At 41.0% G+C, this 15,908-nt stretch overlaps 2 protein-coding genes across 17 annotated transcripts in view; both read right to left on the bottom strand.

Moving 5' to 3' along the window:
- Nucleotides 1–1,524, bottom strand: part of lrrfip1a (leucine rich repeat (in FLII) interacting protein 1a) — a 44,776-nt gene extending 43,252 nt beyond the window's left edge. For all 16 annotated transcript variants that reach the window (XM_079277218.1, XM_079277217.1, XM_079277219.1 and 13 more), the window contains exon 1: nucleotides 880–1,524. In XM_079277218.1, the coding sequence (XP_079133344.1) occupies nucleotides 880–969 (90 nt within the window). In that variant the 5' untranslated portion in view covers nucleotides 970–1,524. The remainder of the gene's footprint in view (nucleotides 1–879) is intronic.
- Nucleotides 1,525–5,403: 3,879 nt separating this feature from the next.
- On the bottom strand, nucleotides 5,404–12,127 carry atp6ap2 (ATPase H+ transporting accessory protein 2). Its single transcript, XM_079276690.1, has 9 exons — nucleotides 12,004–12,127; nucleotides 9,914–10,044; nucleotides 9,355–9,483; nucleotides 9,149–9,244; nucleotides 8,922–9,059; nucleotides 8,485–8,538; nucleotides 8,243–8,392; nucleotides 8,027–8,146; nucleotides 5,404–6,294 (listed from the first exon to the last, which is right to left on the bottom strand). The coding sequence occupies exons 1-9, from the start codon at nucleotides 12,077–12,079 to the stop codon at nucleotides 6,100–6,102; spliced, it is 1,089 nt and encodes a 362-aa protein (XP_079132816.1). The 5' UTR covers nucleotides 12,080–12,127; the 3' UTR covers nucleotides 5,404–6,099.
- Between the last annotated feature and the right edge of the window lie 3,781 nt (nucleotides 12,128–15,908).

Consider the following 15,908-nt stretch of genomic DNA (forward strand, 5'->3'; position numbering starts at 1 on the left):
TGTCTAAGTGCATAACTACAATACAGTAATGAGAAATTCACCATATTGTTTGGTTGAATGATAAATCAGCCAATACCGGCCCTGTCTTGAATATAACGTACCATCCAGGTGAGCAAAACCTGTGGTTATAATCTAGCAAACTGTTATGTTCATGTAAAGTGGATACTGCTATATTTTAAAAAGCACCATTCAGGTATTGTTTTAGCATATAATCTCTCTATTAAATCAGCTTGTGTAAATTGTGTCGTTGTCGCGTGGACATGCAGTTGTGCACAGGAACACCAATCTTCTTCAGCTTGTGAATTAAATGCGTTTCTACATACAAGCTGTCAGCTCTTGGAGAGAGAGAGCTTTAGAAAGCACACCCTGCTTGCAGCTATGTCACCAGGCAACAATACCTCATTTTAACGACTGTAATCAAGCGCGTTTCAAGTCCTTACAAGTTCATTTTCATACTGTATTGGAAAATAATTATTTAAAAGCTTGGGGCATACAGACAGTGTAATCCGTTACCTTATAACGTCTACAAAGGACTATTAGCCCAAAGACAGTGATGAAATGTAGCGTTACTGGGTACAGACAGCGGTAGCTAGGCTATTTGTGTCAGTGGAAACTGTGTGCTTTATTAAGCTCTTCTTTTTTTCATTCGGTGGGGAAAATGATGGATAAATTATGATTTCTGACATGAAACTTGGAGTCAGTGAATATCAGCAACTGTCAGCCTCTGTGACAACTAAAAACATCGGGTAACTGTAATGAAACACATCAGTCACTATGTAGGTTGAGGAAGACCTGTTATTTGACTCCTTGCCGTGTTCTCGCTCATGTCAGACCTGACAGGAAGGATTCATTGAACGTTTGAGAAAGTTCTCCGCTCACCTCTCTCGCTATGAGGTTTAGGGTATCGTCCTCGGCCGTCGACCTCTCCTTCTTGGTGGACCTTTTCCGTCCTGTGCCCTGAGTCCCCATGTTTTCTCAAATACTTGTCCACTCACTGTCGATAAAAGTCACACTCGTGGTCCAAAAAGTGCACCGAATAATCCAAATAGAGCGGTGCGTGAACTAATCTAGCTGGTGGTTCTCATGTGTCGCTAAAATATCAAAGTAAAGGAGAGGAGACAAAAAAACGCGTCTGATCGCGTTCACAGCGTGGGTCATTGTCATACATCCGTCTTTACACTTCTTCCTGTGTTTCTGGCACGACGCAGAAGCTCGCGACGAAGTCTGGTTCAAACTGTGTTGGCATCTGCCCCACGTGCGATTCTGATGCGTTTACTAGCAGATTCAGTCGGAACCTTTCACTGCTGCTTCTCACCGTCCCTTTGAACCGTCTCCGTCACCTGTCTGTCATACTATGGATATACATTTAACTAACACGGACTTTAATATATATTTATATATATTGACTGTGTCTTAACTACCATTTGTAATGTTGTTAAACTGCCTCGTGTTTATCCAGCAGCAGTATGACTCACCACCTGACGGATTCACAGCAACAGACTCGAACCTGTCACACTGACGAACTTCAAAGCCTGCACTCAGTCAAGATGCCTTCACTTGATGTCGGATATTTGTACTACAATACAAACGCTGGTCATTTGGTAAAGCAAAATTGAATGGTAGCTACTCCAATGACCTGAATAAATACTCGGCTACTCATACTAATAGGAAATTGCATACTTGAGTACACTTTCCCTACACGTCATCTTCCATACCTGTTCTTGCATAACTCCAAAACCATCGACATCTTTTGGCGAGTAAATAATTCACATTACAGAGGACAGTCCGTTGCTTTGTGTAATCTTTGATTAGGTGATATGTTAGGAGAGTCCCGTATGTTGATTTCTTAAATAATTCACAGCCGGAAAAAGTTTTACCGTGACACTATTTTAGACCCCAATTAAAGCACCACGTGTTATTTCAGAGCGCCGAGATACGCAGAGCACATGAACGCAGCATCAACCTCTGGACGAGGACTGTTCGGGGGTTGAGTTTTAGCCAGAAACCACAGCTCCTGCTCGGGCTATCGCGTTCACTCACACCCCCTCTGCTATTTATAATGATGACCCGGGAACTCTTAAAACAGTCTGGAGTTTCTTAAAGAGATAAATATATATACCTCAGTCTGAACGGGCACAATGCGGATCGCATCCTCTTGGTGTAATGTCTGGGATGGGCTATGGTGAGTTGATAGTGACTTCACTGGTCCGTGCACGAAGTAGAATTCATGTTCCATTGTTCACTTTATATTGGTCTACTTGTGTTAATGCACATGTGTTCCGCTACGTGTGAGTTCATTGTTCGATAGCCGATGCTGCCTAAACCCGGTTAACGCTTTGTCTGTGTTTTTGTCGCATTGAATGAACACGTGCACCAAAACATCAGCTTGTTCCATTATCCAAATGTAATAATGAAAACTGAGTAAAGGAAGTCCAGAGTTGGAAACAGAGACAGCTCGCCTTCCAAGTAAAAGTTGCGCGCTTTCAAACGTGTTTGCTCCAGCGATCAATTTATGGAGAGCTACATTAAATAAATAAACAAATATTCTAAATAATGAACATAATCTATTACTGTTATAACGTCATATGTCTGCCACTTTCCCACAGTTGAACGTGAATAAAGTGCCAATGGGCACAAACACTGAATTATTTAGTATGTTGTGATTTATTACATCATCAATTGATTTTTTATAAATAAAGGCTTCTTAAACTGTTTGGGTGAATGTTTCAGGCTGTAGTGTTGAGACTTGTGATGAGTCTGACTGTAAAAAGAGCAGATCAACAAATAACAGCGCCATGTTCTGTAACTCAAGTGATTAAAATGACCGCATTTGGCATGTGATCCTGCAGCGCCCTCTGCTGGGGAAATGCACGTAAGACTATAGAAATGATAAAAACAATGTTATAATTTTGAATTACAGTAAGAGCTATAATAACAGTAATAGTAAAACAGTGTGAAATAGAAGCTTATAAAATAGCTTAAAATTATACAACATAAATACAATAAAATAATACATATCTAATATCATAGAACTGAAAGCTATAATAACAGAAATAATAGTAAAAATAAGTGTGACAAAAAATTGAGAAAATAGAATAGAATTATATAACGTAACGTACAAAGAGACGTTAGATAACGGAATCATAATTTTCAACGTAAATAGAATAAAAACTTTTGAGGGCATATGAGGGAATATGTTCATTCAATCAGTTCATTTTTTTAAATCATCAATCAGTTCATTTTTTTAAATCATCAATCAGTTCATTTTTTATCATAAATCAGTTCAGGAATGTAGAAAGGGACATCAAAGCCACGCCAGAGGAGAAGGCGAGGACGAGAGGAGAAGGAGAGGACAAGAGGATGAGAAGAGAAGGCGAGGAAGAGAAGAGAACGAGAGAACGAGAGAACGAGAGGAGAGGACGGGAGGAGAATGAGCTTTTTTTCGGGCGGAAGGAGAACGTGAGGAAGGAGGGCTCTGAGACAGCCTCCTCACATCAGTGGGTACAGAGCTACATATGCAGTCCAAGACACAGCTGACACTATGAACAGGACTAACAGCTATCGACAGTCAACTGCTTTCGTTACAACCAACTTAAAACAGTCTGTATTTTGTTATATTTCTTTTCCTGTGTATTCTACTTGTTTGTTTATTTTTCCTGTCTTTCTGAACCCTTTCCGTCAACGTAGCCTTAAAATAAAACTTTTAATAAGCCTGATTGTAATCTGGAGTCCCCAGAGCAGATTGGTCCAAACTAAACGAAGACATCACACTAGACTAGGACATCACACCACTATGACATATCACACTATACTATGACATCACACTGTTAAATTCTGGAGCCTTTTAATATTTATTTTGTCAAGCAGGAAATTATACAAATTTAGAGATGCATTGCAAACATACCTGTTACAATATCAGGACCACGGTGTTTAATCAATAAAATAAAGGACTGCATTCATCTACACACTGTTTTGGATGACAGTAGAATCAGCCTTTGTTTTAGCTCAGGACCGAGTACAGAATCTGCCTTAAAGGTATTAAATGTTTAATTTTGAAGAAAATGTTTTTGGAAAGTGGAAATACAAGAAAAAGAATCTGATGAGAATCAAACAAGCTTAACAAAATATATATGTAGTATGTTTTAAAGCAGGCGGCGACCTTGGTTTCTGAAGAGTGAAGCCAATGAGAAAGGTGTTCCCTGCTGTTACCATTATTCATGTTTCTTTTTAAACCTGAGCCTTTCCTACTATAAGTCAAAATGTCACGAAAAAAATATTTTATTTCTTGGTCATTACACTCAGCCTTATAATAATTTCCGTATGAATGTGTACAAACATCATTATTATGTATTTATTGATACAGCAGCAGAAACATCAGGCGTGCTCAGCCCCTGGAGAGAGGTTGGTGAGCCGGCCTTCAAACACTGCAGTCCACTGCTAATCAGTGTGATTAACTAACAACTTCAGCAAGAAAACAGCCACAGCCAACACCACAGGTGCTAACATAATAAGTCAAAGTAATAAAACAATGTAATTTTGCACAAGAATAAGAGTATTTATTGCACTACAATAAATATATATATTGCACTAACATGAATGTAATTATTGCACTAGAATAAATGTAATTATTGCACTAGTTTAAATGTAATTATTGCACTAACATGAATGTAATTATGGCACTAGAATAAATGTTATTGCACCAGATCCAGCAAAATTGCAGTCGAAAAGACAGCGATCAAGTCTTCTTCACTTCATGACATAATGGTAAGACAACTTAAGAACAAAGAGTGAAGTCATGAATACGTTTAATTGTGCAGTTATTCCTCCCGTTTCTTTGCAGAAGTCGCAGTAGTGGTTGTTGTCATTGTCTTACCAATAGCACTACATGGTGTGATGATGGGCTTCTCCAGTTGCTCTCCAGCAGCGATGGAAGCCCGGATCCTCCGGACCACGTAGATGCTAGCTGGGATGTGAAGCAAAACAATACACACATAAAAGATACACTTTAAATACGTAGAGAAGTAGCACATAAGTCTGACATCAGTAATACCTTTTCAAATGAACTATCTTATACTGTTTATTCATATGTGGAAGAAGTACTCAGCACATATACTTAAGTAAAATAAGCAATACCACATGTAGAAATACACAAAGTCACGGAAATATTGGATCATTTAAACAGTTATTTAGATTAATTAAAGCATTTAAGTTTAGAAAGGGCAAACTTAGGTTTAACTGCTGACAATTAATAAACTAAAACATGACATTTACTACACTTGTAAAGGTTTACTAGCCAAAAAGGTTAGGAAAAAGATTGAAGTTAATTTGAAACATTACAACTTTAATTCTTCCCTAAATTAAGCACATGCTCCAATTAATGAAATGAAACACTGCTCCTTTAAATCAGGGTGACCCATGGAATAATTTATTGTCAGGCATTTTATTGCGATTTACAGAGCTTAATTTATCCTTGTCCAATCCTAACAACATAATGATCAACTATTCATCTCATCCAATATGTATTTAGCATTTGGAATGGAAGCAGGGGGAAAACCGCCAGTCTACCTGTACTAAACACTGCCCAAATCTTTTTCACAATAAGAGCACAGCAGTTTCTCATACAGTTGCATTTGTATATTCAATATATACACAGATTCCATTTAACTTAACACATCTCACACAGCAAGACAAGCACAACAATTCCACACAGGAACCAGACTCACTCTTTCATATTACAATAGAAATACAGTTGCAATCACGAGGGAAACAAATGAAACATAGTTAGTGAGGAGTTTAAGTCTTAAGGAATGATGTGAACTGAGGTTGAAGGGAGGAAGTCTGAATGAATTCAGTGTATACATCAGTGGAGAAGGGTATCAAACTGCTCTATGGAAGAAAAGTTAACAACCACTCCTGTAATGTTGATTTTTTTCCCCCGTTATCCAGCCACCGTTGTAAACAAAAAGGCGACTCAGTATTACGCCCCTTCCTCCCATCAAGCTGTCAGTTTGTTCTTCTCCACTAAACGAGACCTCACACAAAACACAAACATTCACTAGAGAGATCTAAGGGGACAACCGGAGTGCTGAGGGTCAGGACTTAGTCCACCCTCATCTTCTGGTTGGTCATCCTGTAGATGATGCTGTCGTACCCCGGGTCCATGTTCCACAGGTTGTAGGCGACAACGATGACGGCGAGAGCCAGAGCGATCATCAGCCACAGCACAATGTTGAAGATCACGGCATACTGGAAGTTGTACTTGTAGGCCAGGTTGTAAGGGCTGCCGGGGTTACTCTGCAAAAACAAAAAAAGAAAAGAATCCGACATTAGGATGCGAGTGTAACATCTAATAAGATCCATTAACAAGACTACTAGGACTCACCCCCATTCCCCCTTGTTTCTAGAGTGACTGATCAGAGCATCCTTTGGTTCCAGAGCTAAGTCATAAAAACAGAGAGGCATGGGACTGGACCTGGGTTTGTACTTCACACCAGGAGTTACCGACAGTCCCACCACAAACACTACCGGCGTAGGTTCTGATTTTTAGTTCGGTGTCCGATTTCACCCATTGATAGTGCCGCCACAACATCAGATCGGGCCATATTGTCCTTTAAATCACATATCCCTAAGAGCAGGAGACGACCGGAGTGTAGCAGGTCTTTAGGACTTGGCATCGCACAAGTGAAATGAATTTCGTTAACGATGGCTCAGTTCCTTCAAGTGTCCCCAGTCAGCCATGACAGTGAGCCAACATGTGCAATACCAGGGCCGTGAAACCAGCTCACCCAAATGATATGCCAAGATTTACACCTGTGCTTTTACCGCTATGACATGATGGCAAAATGTCTGATTCGAAAAAAATTTGACTCTTCCGACTTTTTGTAGCGTTTCTCACGATGTACTTACACAGAAATAGAAGACAAGGAAAACAAAGCTGGACAGACAATAAGTCATAGATCGTCTGTATACACACTACTAGTGTTCTGTAAGGTGTAAACAAAACAAACAGTGCAATGAAATAGATACTTAATGGATATACATGGACTGGATGATTATGTACGTACATGTAAAGCTGACTATAGACTGTATATACGGTGAGTAGGATTTATATTGACAGTGACAGATGATACATACACGTTAAAAAGGAAATTGTACATTAAAAACTGTTAAATGACAGTGTAGAACAGCAGCCGTGGATATTTAGGTTAGAGGGTTGTTGACAGTGTACGACTGGTCTCGCGATGTTTATGTTCCTTCACCGTGATAACGAGCAGCGATCAGGTGAGCAGACGGTTTGCGGAGGAAGATGCCTTTGCTAGGTGTGTGATACTGAAAACGAGAAGATCACTTAGGCCTGTGGTAGACCAGACGTGCAGTTACATTTCTGAGGAAGCGCTACGGCAGCAGAGATGGTTTCACACCTCCACGTGCTGCCAGGACTTTGTAAACCGCGGCCTGCAGACCACAAAACCATCATGCCATCACATTTCACCATCATAACCAATCATATGACGCTGTATGACACACCAACTGCTGTCCATGAACCATGTAATATGGCACACAATGGCCTTCTGAGGGACTTCATCTTATCAGTGTCATACAGCAGCCCTCATCATATTAGACACTACTTATGATTACATACGGAGGCAAGGGGGGAAAAGAGCAAGCGCACCATGGCACAATACCGACGTGTGCCAAACATACGTTAAGTTGCCAGTTTATTAGGTACACCCAACTAAAACTCATGTATTCTTATACAACAGCCCTGCAAAAACATTGAATAACGGTCATAATGTTCAGGGTTTTTAAATCTTTTTTTACGGAGGTGTCGATTCAACTTCATTCTGCAGGTGGTAATTTGTAGTGATGTTGAAATTGATTGCACTGCGAGAGGCGTTTCTAATATTCTGCGAACTATTTCATAATGCTATACAAATCATCATTAATGCCTGAATGGGTGTATCATTGTCTGTTGTCCTTAAACTTCTGTTTGGAATATATACGTAAGTCAGTTAACAAGACTTACAATCTGTTTGGATTCCAGGATGGACCGGGACCTCCTGGTCAAAGGAGCTTCAAAGGTCTTGACTGTGACAACCTCCACCACAGCGCTGTTGCCATAGAGACCATACACATCGTCTCCAAACTACAGTGAAAAAGACAAAAGTATGATTGTGTAGAGACGTTAAACTAAAATCTGAGGAGGTTCTGTGAATGAGGCCCGTTGAGACCTTCTCCTTACTTTCTGCAGGACAGAGGCCAGAATGGCAGTGGCATCGCGGTACTGGAGGGAGTCCTGGCCATAGAGCCTGCTGAGCTCCTCCAGACCAGACAACTCCAAAGAGTACAGGTCAGGTGAGTGGTCCTTCGCCAAATGTCTGTGTCTCTGCAGCTACAAGAGGGGAAGATGACAGAGCCACCTGATCCACAACGCAAGAACTATCCTCATTTCCAGCCTGATTTCTGCCAACCCCGACGACTTACCAGAGCTGTGATGTCATGCAGTACCTGGACCTCAGACAGGAACAGCAAATCAGCCTGGAGAGCAGAAACAGTTAAAAGGTCAGAAAGGCAGAGCGGACTCCCAGTGGACCTCTTGATACACTTCAAGGACTCTAGTTGACAAAAACAATCTCAATCAGGACAATCTGTTCACGTTATTTGCAGAGCTCTCCAGAAACGAAGGTATGAGGGTGCTATGTTTTATGTTAAGTATCTCAGCAACACACGGAGAATACCGTGAGCCAACTGCATGAGAATATGCATTTTATACACCCTCTTTTGGAGGTGATGGTGATATTTCAGTCAGAATCAGCCATCACGTCATGCTGGCTGTCTTTAAAACGCACATGTAAAAGAATGGTGGTTGTGTTTGGAGTGGGTCTAAATGTGGACACAATGTTGCCGTTTGAAAAACCGACCTCTGCATTTCTGCTGAGGGAGTTGAGCGGCAGAGAGGCCAGCACAGAGCCATCCTGGGACAGACGGGCACGGATCTGCTGCAGGGTGACAGGTAGGTCCTCAAACACAGCGTTGGCCTTCCCCAGCATATACAACCTCTGAGAGAGACAACAAACAGATGTATCGTAAAAAGCGTGATGGCACAAATGGGGAGTGTGCTTTGTTCGGTCCAGTATATTTTCATTACCTCCTCACTGGGGGCCAGCTGCAGCACTACAGGCGTGTCCTCAGCAAACAGAGCGTGTACCGTCTCTGCGACACTATCCAAGGTGAAGGGTACCGGCTGCAGGGAAGAAGAACAAGACCCACTGACTGACTGAGCCTAATTCCATTGCATCCTTCAGTAATGTTGCACAAAACATCATCCCGATTCCACAGTCCGGTCTGACTCACATTCTCCAAGGGATAGGAGGCCACACTCTGAGGCAGGGCCAGGCTATCCACTCCTCTCACCACCACCAGTACGTTGGCGCGGGGGCGCTGGAACAACGGGCCAGCCTGAAGGCCTGGCCACGACAGATCCTGTACAAATGAACACACATTGTGAAGGCCGGCGTAATCAGATGCTCACACACCTTGATATCATCACGTTTTTAAGTTGATATGACGAACTTTAGCATACAGTTGCTTATTTCTGTTTTCGAAAAAAACTATTCTCAATCATTTGGAGTGGTGTTTCTGGGCCACCGGAGAAATATAAGGTCACCATTAAGTCTCTTTTAGCTGGAAAAAAAGAATAATGATGTAGAAGATGTTGCAGGTCAGACAGCTACCAACAAGCTGAAAGACATTATACAGCTCCATAGATCCAATGGGGGCTGCAGATTTGGGTGATACTTCTTATTAGGTTTTGGAATTTTGTCATTTGATTAATTAAAAAAAATATATCTATTATAGACTCTACACAAACAATAAAGACGACTCGTGGAGCATTCAATAAATAAAAAGTCACCTCTTGAACAGAGAAGCCCATGGTTAAAGCCACCAGGTCAGGGATCTTCTCTCCGGAGATGGGCCAGTCTCCTTTCTGGAAGGACACAAACTCTGGAGACTGCAGAATCGTTAACCTGTCTCCATGTACACCTGCGAGAAAAATAAGAGGACTGTCAATCCCACTACATGTGGCAAATTAAGAATTGAGTAGCAGTACGAATACTTCCAAGAGGAAAACATTTCTCAAGCTTATGAATTCAACTCAACAAATTCTCAGTGTGAAATTCATGCAATATGGTTCCCTCAAAATTAATGAATAAGTTGTGTCCGTAACTTTTGGCTTACAATCCCACCTGCAATGCTTTGCCACTGATAGATGTGAATATTATCATTTCACAGCGGTGGTGCAATACGATGATGAGCCATCACAGTCAGAAATCTCCTTTTCCTCCTCACTAGACAGGGAACCAGTGATGGAAATAAACTATTTTGCCCACCTGCTACAGAGTGTGGTGGATTCCAAAACCTACCAGACACTCAATAGATTACCATTGTTTTATTAATTCGCTGGTGACTGAAGCAAATCTAGCAGCCACTTGCATACTTTACATTTGGCTGGTGGCTGCTGCTAATTTCCAACACTGGAGTAAACTATTGAATATGTAGGAAATGATGAACAACTGAAAGAGGAGTTTGTGGAACCATACCTTTGTCGATATCTATTATTTTGCCAGAACTCTGACTATCATAGAGGTTTAAACGAAGCAAAAAGCCCAGGACCCCCACTGACCCACTCCTATGCTATGCTAACAGTTGTGCCACCCTGACATTTGACAGCATACTCATTGCTGGATGAAAGTTTTGTTTTTATCATGATGTCAATAGCTTTAAAACTATTGGGATTTGTTGAATTTGAGATTTGAACCATACTGATCCTGGTACAGTATGTGTGTAACAATCATCACTGCTCCCAGTAGCGCATATAGACTATAGAGCATATATACAAACACTGACAATTCACTTGGGCTAAATAAATATTTCCTACGTGCAATACTGTCAATTCCAATGTTTTTACAGTTTAATTATTTATCATCTTATTTCTATACCAATGCTTCTTGTTATTGCTCGATCCCCTTTGCTGCTGTAACATTAAAATACCATTTTAGTAGTTTTCTTAAATCGGTTTATTTTTGGGGGGTTGAGATGCCAAAACATAAAATAATATTTAAATATATATTATTGGAATGTATTCAAATGAAATAAGTTTTATTGTTTAACGTTTTACACATTCAAATGTTTTCAAAGAAAAAGAATGGACTCGGACACAAACAAATGTATGTCATGTCATTGACCCTCTTCCCTTCCTCATCAGCTGTTGTGCAGTAACAGTGAGGCCCTCTTTAATGAGAAGCATGTCCCTTCAGTCAGTGCAGTGTCACAATGAACTCTCACTGACACGTCAGTTGATCATCACAGCAAATCACAGCTTTTCCTCCACAGCCTGACTGGACTTCACGTGACAGAGTAAAGATAACCCACTAACATCACAGCGCCGTGGATGGAGGCATAAACTCGTGACAGAGAGCTGATGGTGAATGTTAAAGAGGAAGTGCCAGTTTACAGCCTGTCACATAACAGCACAGAATCTTGTGTGGATTAGTAACCAACAAGGAGCAAATAAATGGACATTTCCTTAAATGTATTATGACTACGAACAATGTGTGAGCCTTTCCAACATGATAAACAACACATTTTCATCCGCACTGCTAGCGTTTACAACTTGCAAATGCGTTAAGTGTTAGCATCGAGCTAACATTATGGTGCTCATTTTTACCCGCTTGTTGGAAGCTCAAGCCGATCAAATGATCCAACACTACAAGTACAGTAATGCTGTTTCACACATTCCCATTCATTTCCGCGAGACCGTCGTATAACGTTACGTTACCTGGCATAAGGTTGATCAGGAAGCTAACGTTAAACGGCGATGCTAACGATGTTCCAAGCTAGGTTGTCATTCGCAAACACTGGATACGTGACGCTTTTATGATATGTTTATGTAGGAAAGCAATGTCCATACAAAATCGAATCATAATTATCTATCGTTCTTACCGGCTGCGGCAAGTAAGCAGAGGGCAAACGCCGCGGATAATACAGCCTCCATCCTTCTCCAGTCTGTCAGCGACATCTTTCTCCTTGGTGCTGGTGCAGCAGTGATCAGGTGACCTGACGCCAATATACCGCAAAGCCCGATGGGAAAATATCTGTCACAAAGTAGCGTTGGTCTTTTACTTTTAAGTAAAAGTAGCAATACCACAGTGAAATAGAGTGAACTAGCCTTCTCTGTTTCAAGTAGACTTCCAACTTTTTTAGACAACAATATTTGTTAAATATTTTTTTGTATTATTATATATATGATAGTTATATCAATATTAAATATTAAAACTATAATAATAATAATAATAACTTTAATTTATATAGCGCCTTTCAGGGGACCCAAGGCCGCTTTACAAGAGTAACAGTTAGACAAAAACAGTTTAGACAAACAGTCAGAAAAACAGAACAAGTAAACTAGGGGCCGAAAGCCTTGGAGAACAGATGGGACTTGAGGGCCCTTTTGAAGGCGTCCAGAGTGGAAATGTTGCGGATCACCGCAGGGAGAGAGTTCCAGAGGGTGGGGGCTGCCACACTGAAAGCTCTGTCCCCGAAGGTTCGCAGTTTGGTGCGGGTGGTGGCAAGCAGGCCAGAGTCTGAAGACCGCAGGTTCCGGGGAGGGGCATGTGGGCGGAGGAGGTCCGATAGGTACTGGGGGGCATGGGCATGGAGGGACTTGTAGGTGAGGAGGAGGATCTTGTATGAGATGCGGGACTTGACCGGGAGCCAGTGGAGGTTGATGAGGGTGGGGGTGATGTGCTGCCAGGGCTTTGTGTGCGTGAGAACCCTGGCGGCAGAGTTTTGTACGTACTGGAGCCTGTCCAGGGTTTTGTTGGGTACCCCGAACAGGACACCATTGCAGTAGTCCAAGCGGGAGGTGATAAACGCATGGACCTGGGTTTCAGCAACAGACTCCGAGAGTGCCGGTTGGAGTCTGGCAATGTTCCGGAGATGAAAAAAGGCAGTTTTGGTGACGGACTTGATGTGGGACTTGAAGGAAAGGGTGGAGTCCAGGATGACACACAGGTTGCGGACTTCAGGAGATGGGGAGATGGAGCAGCCGTCAACCTCGAGGATGAAGTCACCCACCTTCCGGAGCAGCGCCTTGGGTGCCACAACCATGAGCTCTGTCTTCTTGGTGTTGAGTTTGAGAAGATTTGATGACATCCAGGTTTTTATTTCATGCAGACAGTTGACAAGGGACTGAGGGGGGAACTGGGAGGATGGAGTGGTACTGAGATAGATTTGAGTGTCATCAGCATAGCAGTGGAAGTTCAGTCCATGATGGCGGATGATCTTGCCGAGGGGGAGCATGTAGATGGTGAAGAGGAGGGGGCCAAGCACAGAGCCTTGGGGCACGCCATGATTGACTGGGGCTAGGGGGGAAATAGAGCCGTTGATGGAAACAAAATGTTCCCTGTTATGGAGGTAGGATGAAAACCAGGAGAGGGCGGTGCCAGTGACCCCTAGAAGGTCAGATAGGCGGTTGAGGAGGATGGTATGGGAGACAGTGTCAAATGCTGCAGAGAGGTCCAGGAGGATGAGGATGCTGAGGCGGCCAGAGTCAGCAGCAATGAGGAGATCGTTGATGATCTTAATGAGGGCGGTCTCCGTGCTGTGTTGGAGTCTGAAGCCGGATTGGAGGGGCTCATAGAGCTCATGGTTGGACATGTGGAGATGGAGTTGGCCGGCGACTACTCTTTCCAGAGTCTTACTGAGGAAGGGGAGGTTGGAGATCGGCCGGTGGTTGTTGAGGTCATCAATGTCCAGGCCAGGCTTTTTGAGGATGGGGGTGACTGAGGCTATATAAATACATTTATAAATAAATAAAACTATATCTGATATCTGAGTAATACATAATCATATTGGCTACATCATATACTTGTGTAGATATAAGCATGGAAGGGACATCAATTACAACAGCATATATAATTCATGTTTCTTTTTCATACTTGTACAGTGTTCACGGTTTATGGTAAGGGTCTGGAGCTGGAACAAAACTATGAATCTTAACACTTAATCAGCAACACTTCTCATTTCTGATGAAATGTTTTTGTTAATATAATTTCAACTTTCAAAACAAACACTTTCAAAAGTTGTCTGTTTTGATGTTTATGTGGACTGTACACAGTGGTGTATAAAGTACCCAAAAGCCATACTTGAGGAAAAGTAAAGATACCTAACTGGAAAATGACTCCAGTAAAAGTGAAAGTCACCTATTAGAATACTACTTGAGGAAAAGTCTTAAAGTATCTGATATTTATTGTACTTAAGTATCAAAAGTAATTTTCTGACATGAAATGTACTTCAGTATTGAATGTAAAAGTACAAGTAAATGCTGTTAATAAAAAAGCAAAGGGTCAGAATTTTGAGAATTATGAAGTTTATTCTTTTAAGTGCTGTGGCACCATGACCAAGGACATGGAGCTGTGTTGAACATAATTGGGTTGGCTGTGATCCATCCAGGAGCAACAATAATATATTGTACATAAGTATACTTTTGCATCTACTATAAACTTATCATCATAATTCTCCGAAAAGCAATATGACACTATGAATGAGTTGTAACAGTGCGTTTATAAGTATGCTCATTAGACTAGAGGATGTAGAGGCCAATGCATAATATTATGTTCAGCAAAAAATATCCACTTGATGATCAGGTCAGTGTTTAGAGAAAGGACACCTGCCTTGTAAACTCCTGTGGGCCTGATTTGAACACAATAGACAAAGGTTTTGCTCAAGATGAATCTGCAATTGGGCGACTGCTACCATCATAACTCCATCTGATCATCCACAACATGACTCAAATATCAAAACATGATCAGTACTAAAGCAGCACCGAAAGTAACAACCCAGTCATTACTTGAAACTGAAAAATGTCCTGTTCATCTTCAAAAGACAATTCTATTAGAATGTAAAGAAGTTACATTGTATTAGAATGTAGCTTCTTTACATTCTAATGGAATGTAAAGAAGTTACATTCTATTCGAATGTAGCTTCTTTACATTCTATTCGAATGTAGCTTCTTTACATTCTATTCGAATGTAAAGAAGTTACATTCTAATACAATGTAGCTTCTTTACATTCTATTACAATGTAAAGATGTTACATTCTTATACAATGTAACTTCTTTACATTCTAATACAATGTAGCTTCTTTACATTGTATTAGAATGTATTAGAAGTTACATTCTATTAGAATGTAACTTCTTTACATTGTATTAGAATGTAAAGAAGCTACATTCTAATACACTGTAGCTTCTTTTAAAGCTATAAAGCTTCTTTACATTCTATTAGAATGTAAAGAAGTTACATTCTAATACAATGTAGCTTCTTTACATTGTATTAGAATGTAAAGAAGCTACAGTGTATAGAATGATCCTATTGAAGTTATTCCTTTTTTAAATGTTTTAGACGAGTCACTAATCGCTTTAAAAGAGTGATTATAGCTGATTTAACTTACAGACATGAGATTGATCTTCTCATGTCACTCTCTTTATAACAATGATATAAATTCATCCCCATTTTATTGATAGCTTACGAAAAGTTACTCCTCATTTTTCGTGCGTTTTTCCTGCAAAAGTCCAGCAACATGAGTCTGTTTTGGCTTGTTACATGCATACTGTCTTTTCAAAATAAACTTCCATCTTCACAGGAAACAACTCAGGTTTAGGCGATGAAACTACTTAGTTAGGTTTCGGAAAAGATGGTGGTTTGCGTTAAAATATCTACGGAAGTGGCGTTGCTTAAGTATGGAAGTCACGTCACAAATAAATCAACATTGGCTTCTCGTTTCACACACGGCACAAACTGCGGCCTCCTGGAGGAAACACAGTGTTAGTTTGACCATCCACCTCTCCTCAT

This window comes from Melanostigma gelatinosum, assembly GCF_949748355.1.
Source record: "Melanostigma gelatinosum genome assembly, chromosome: 10".
Lineage (NCBI taxonomy): Eukaryota > Metazoa > Chordata > Actinopteri > Perciformes > Zoarcidae > Melanostigma > Melanostigma gelatinosum.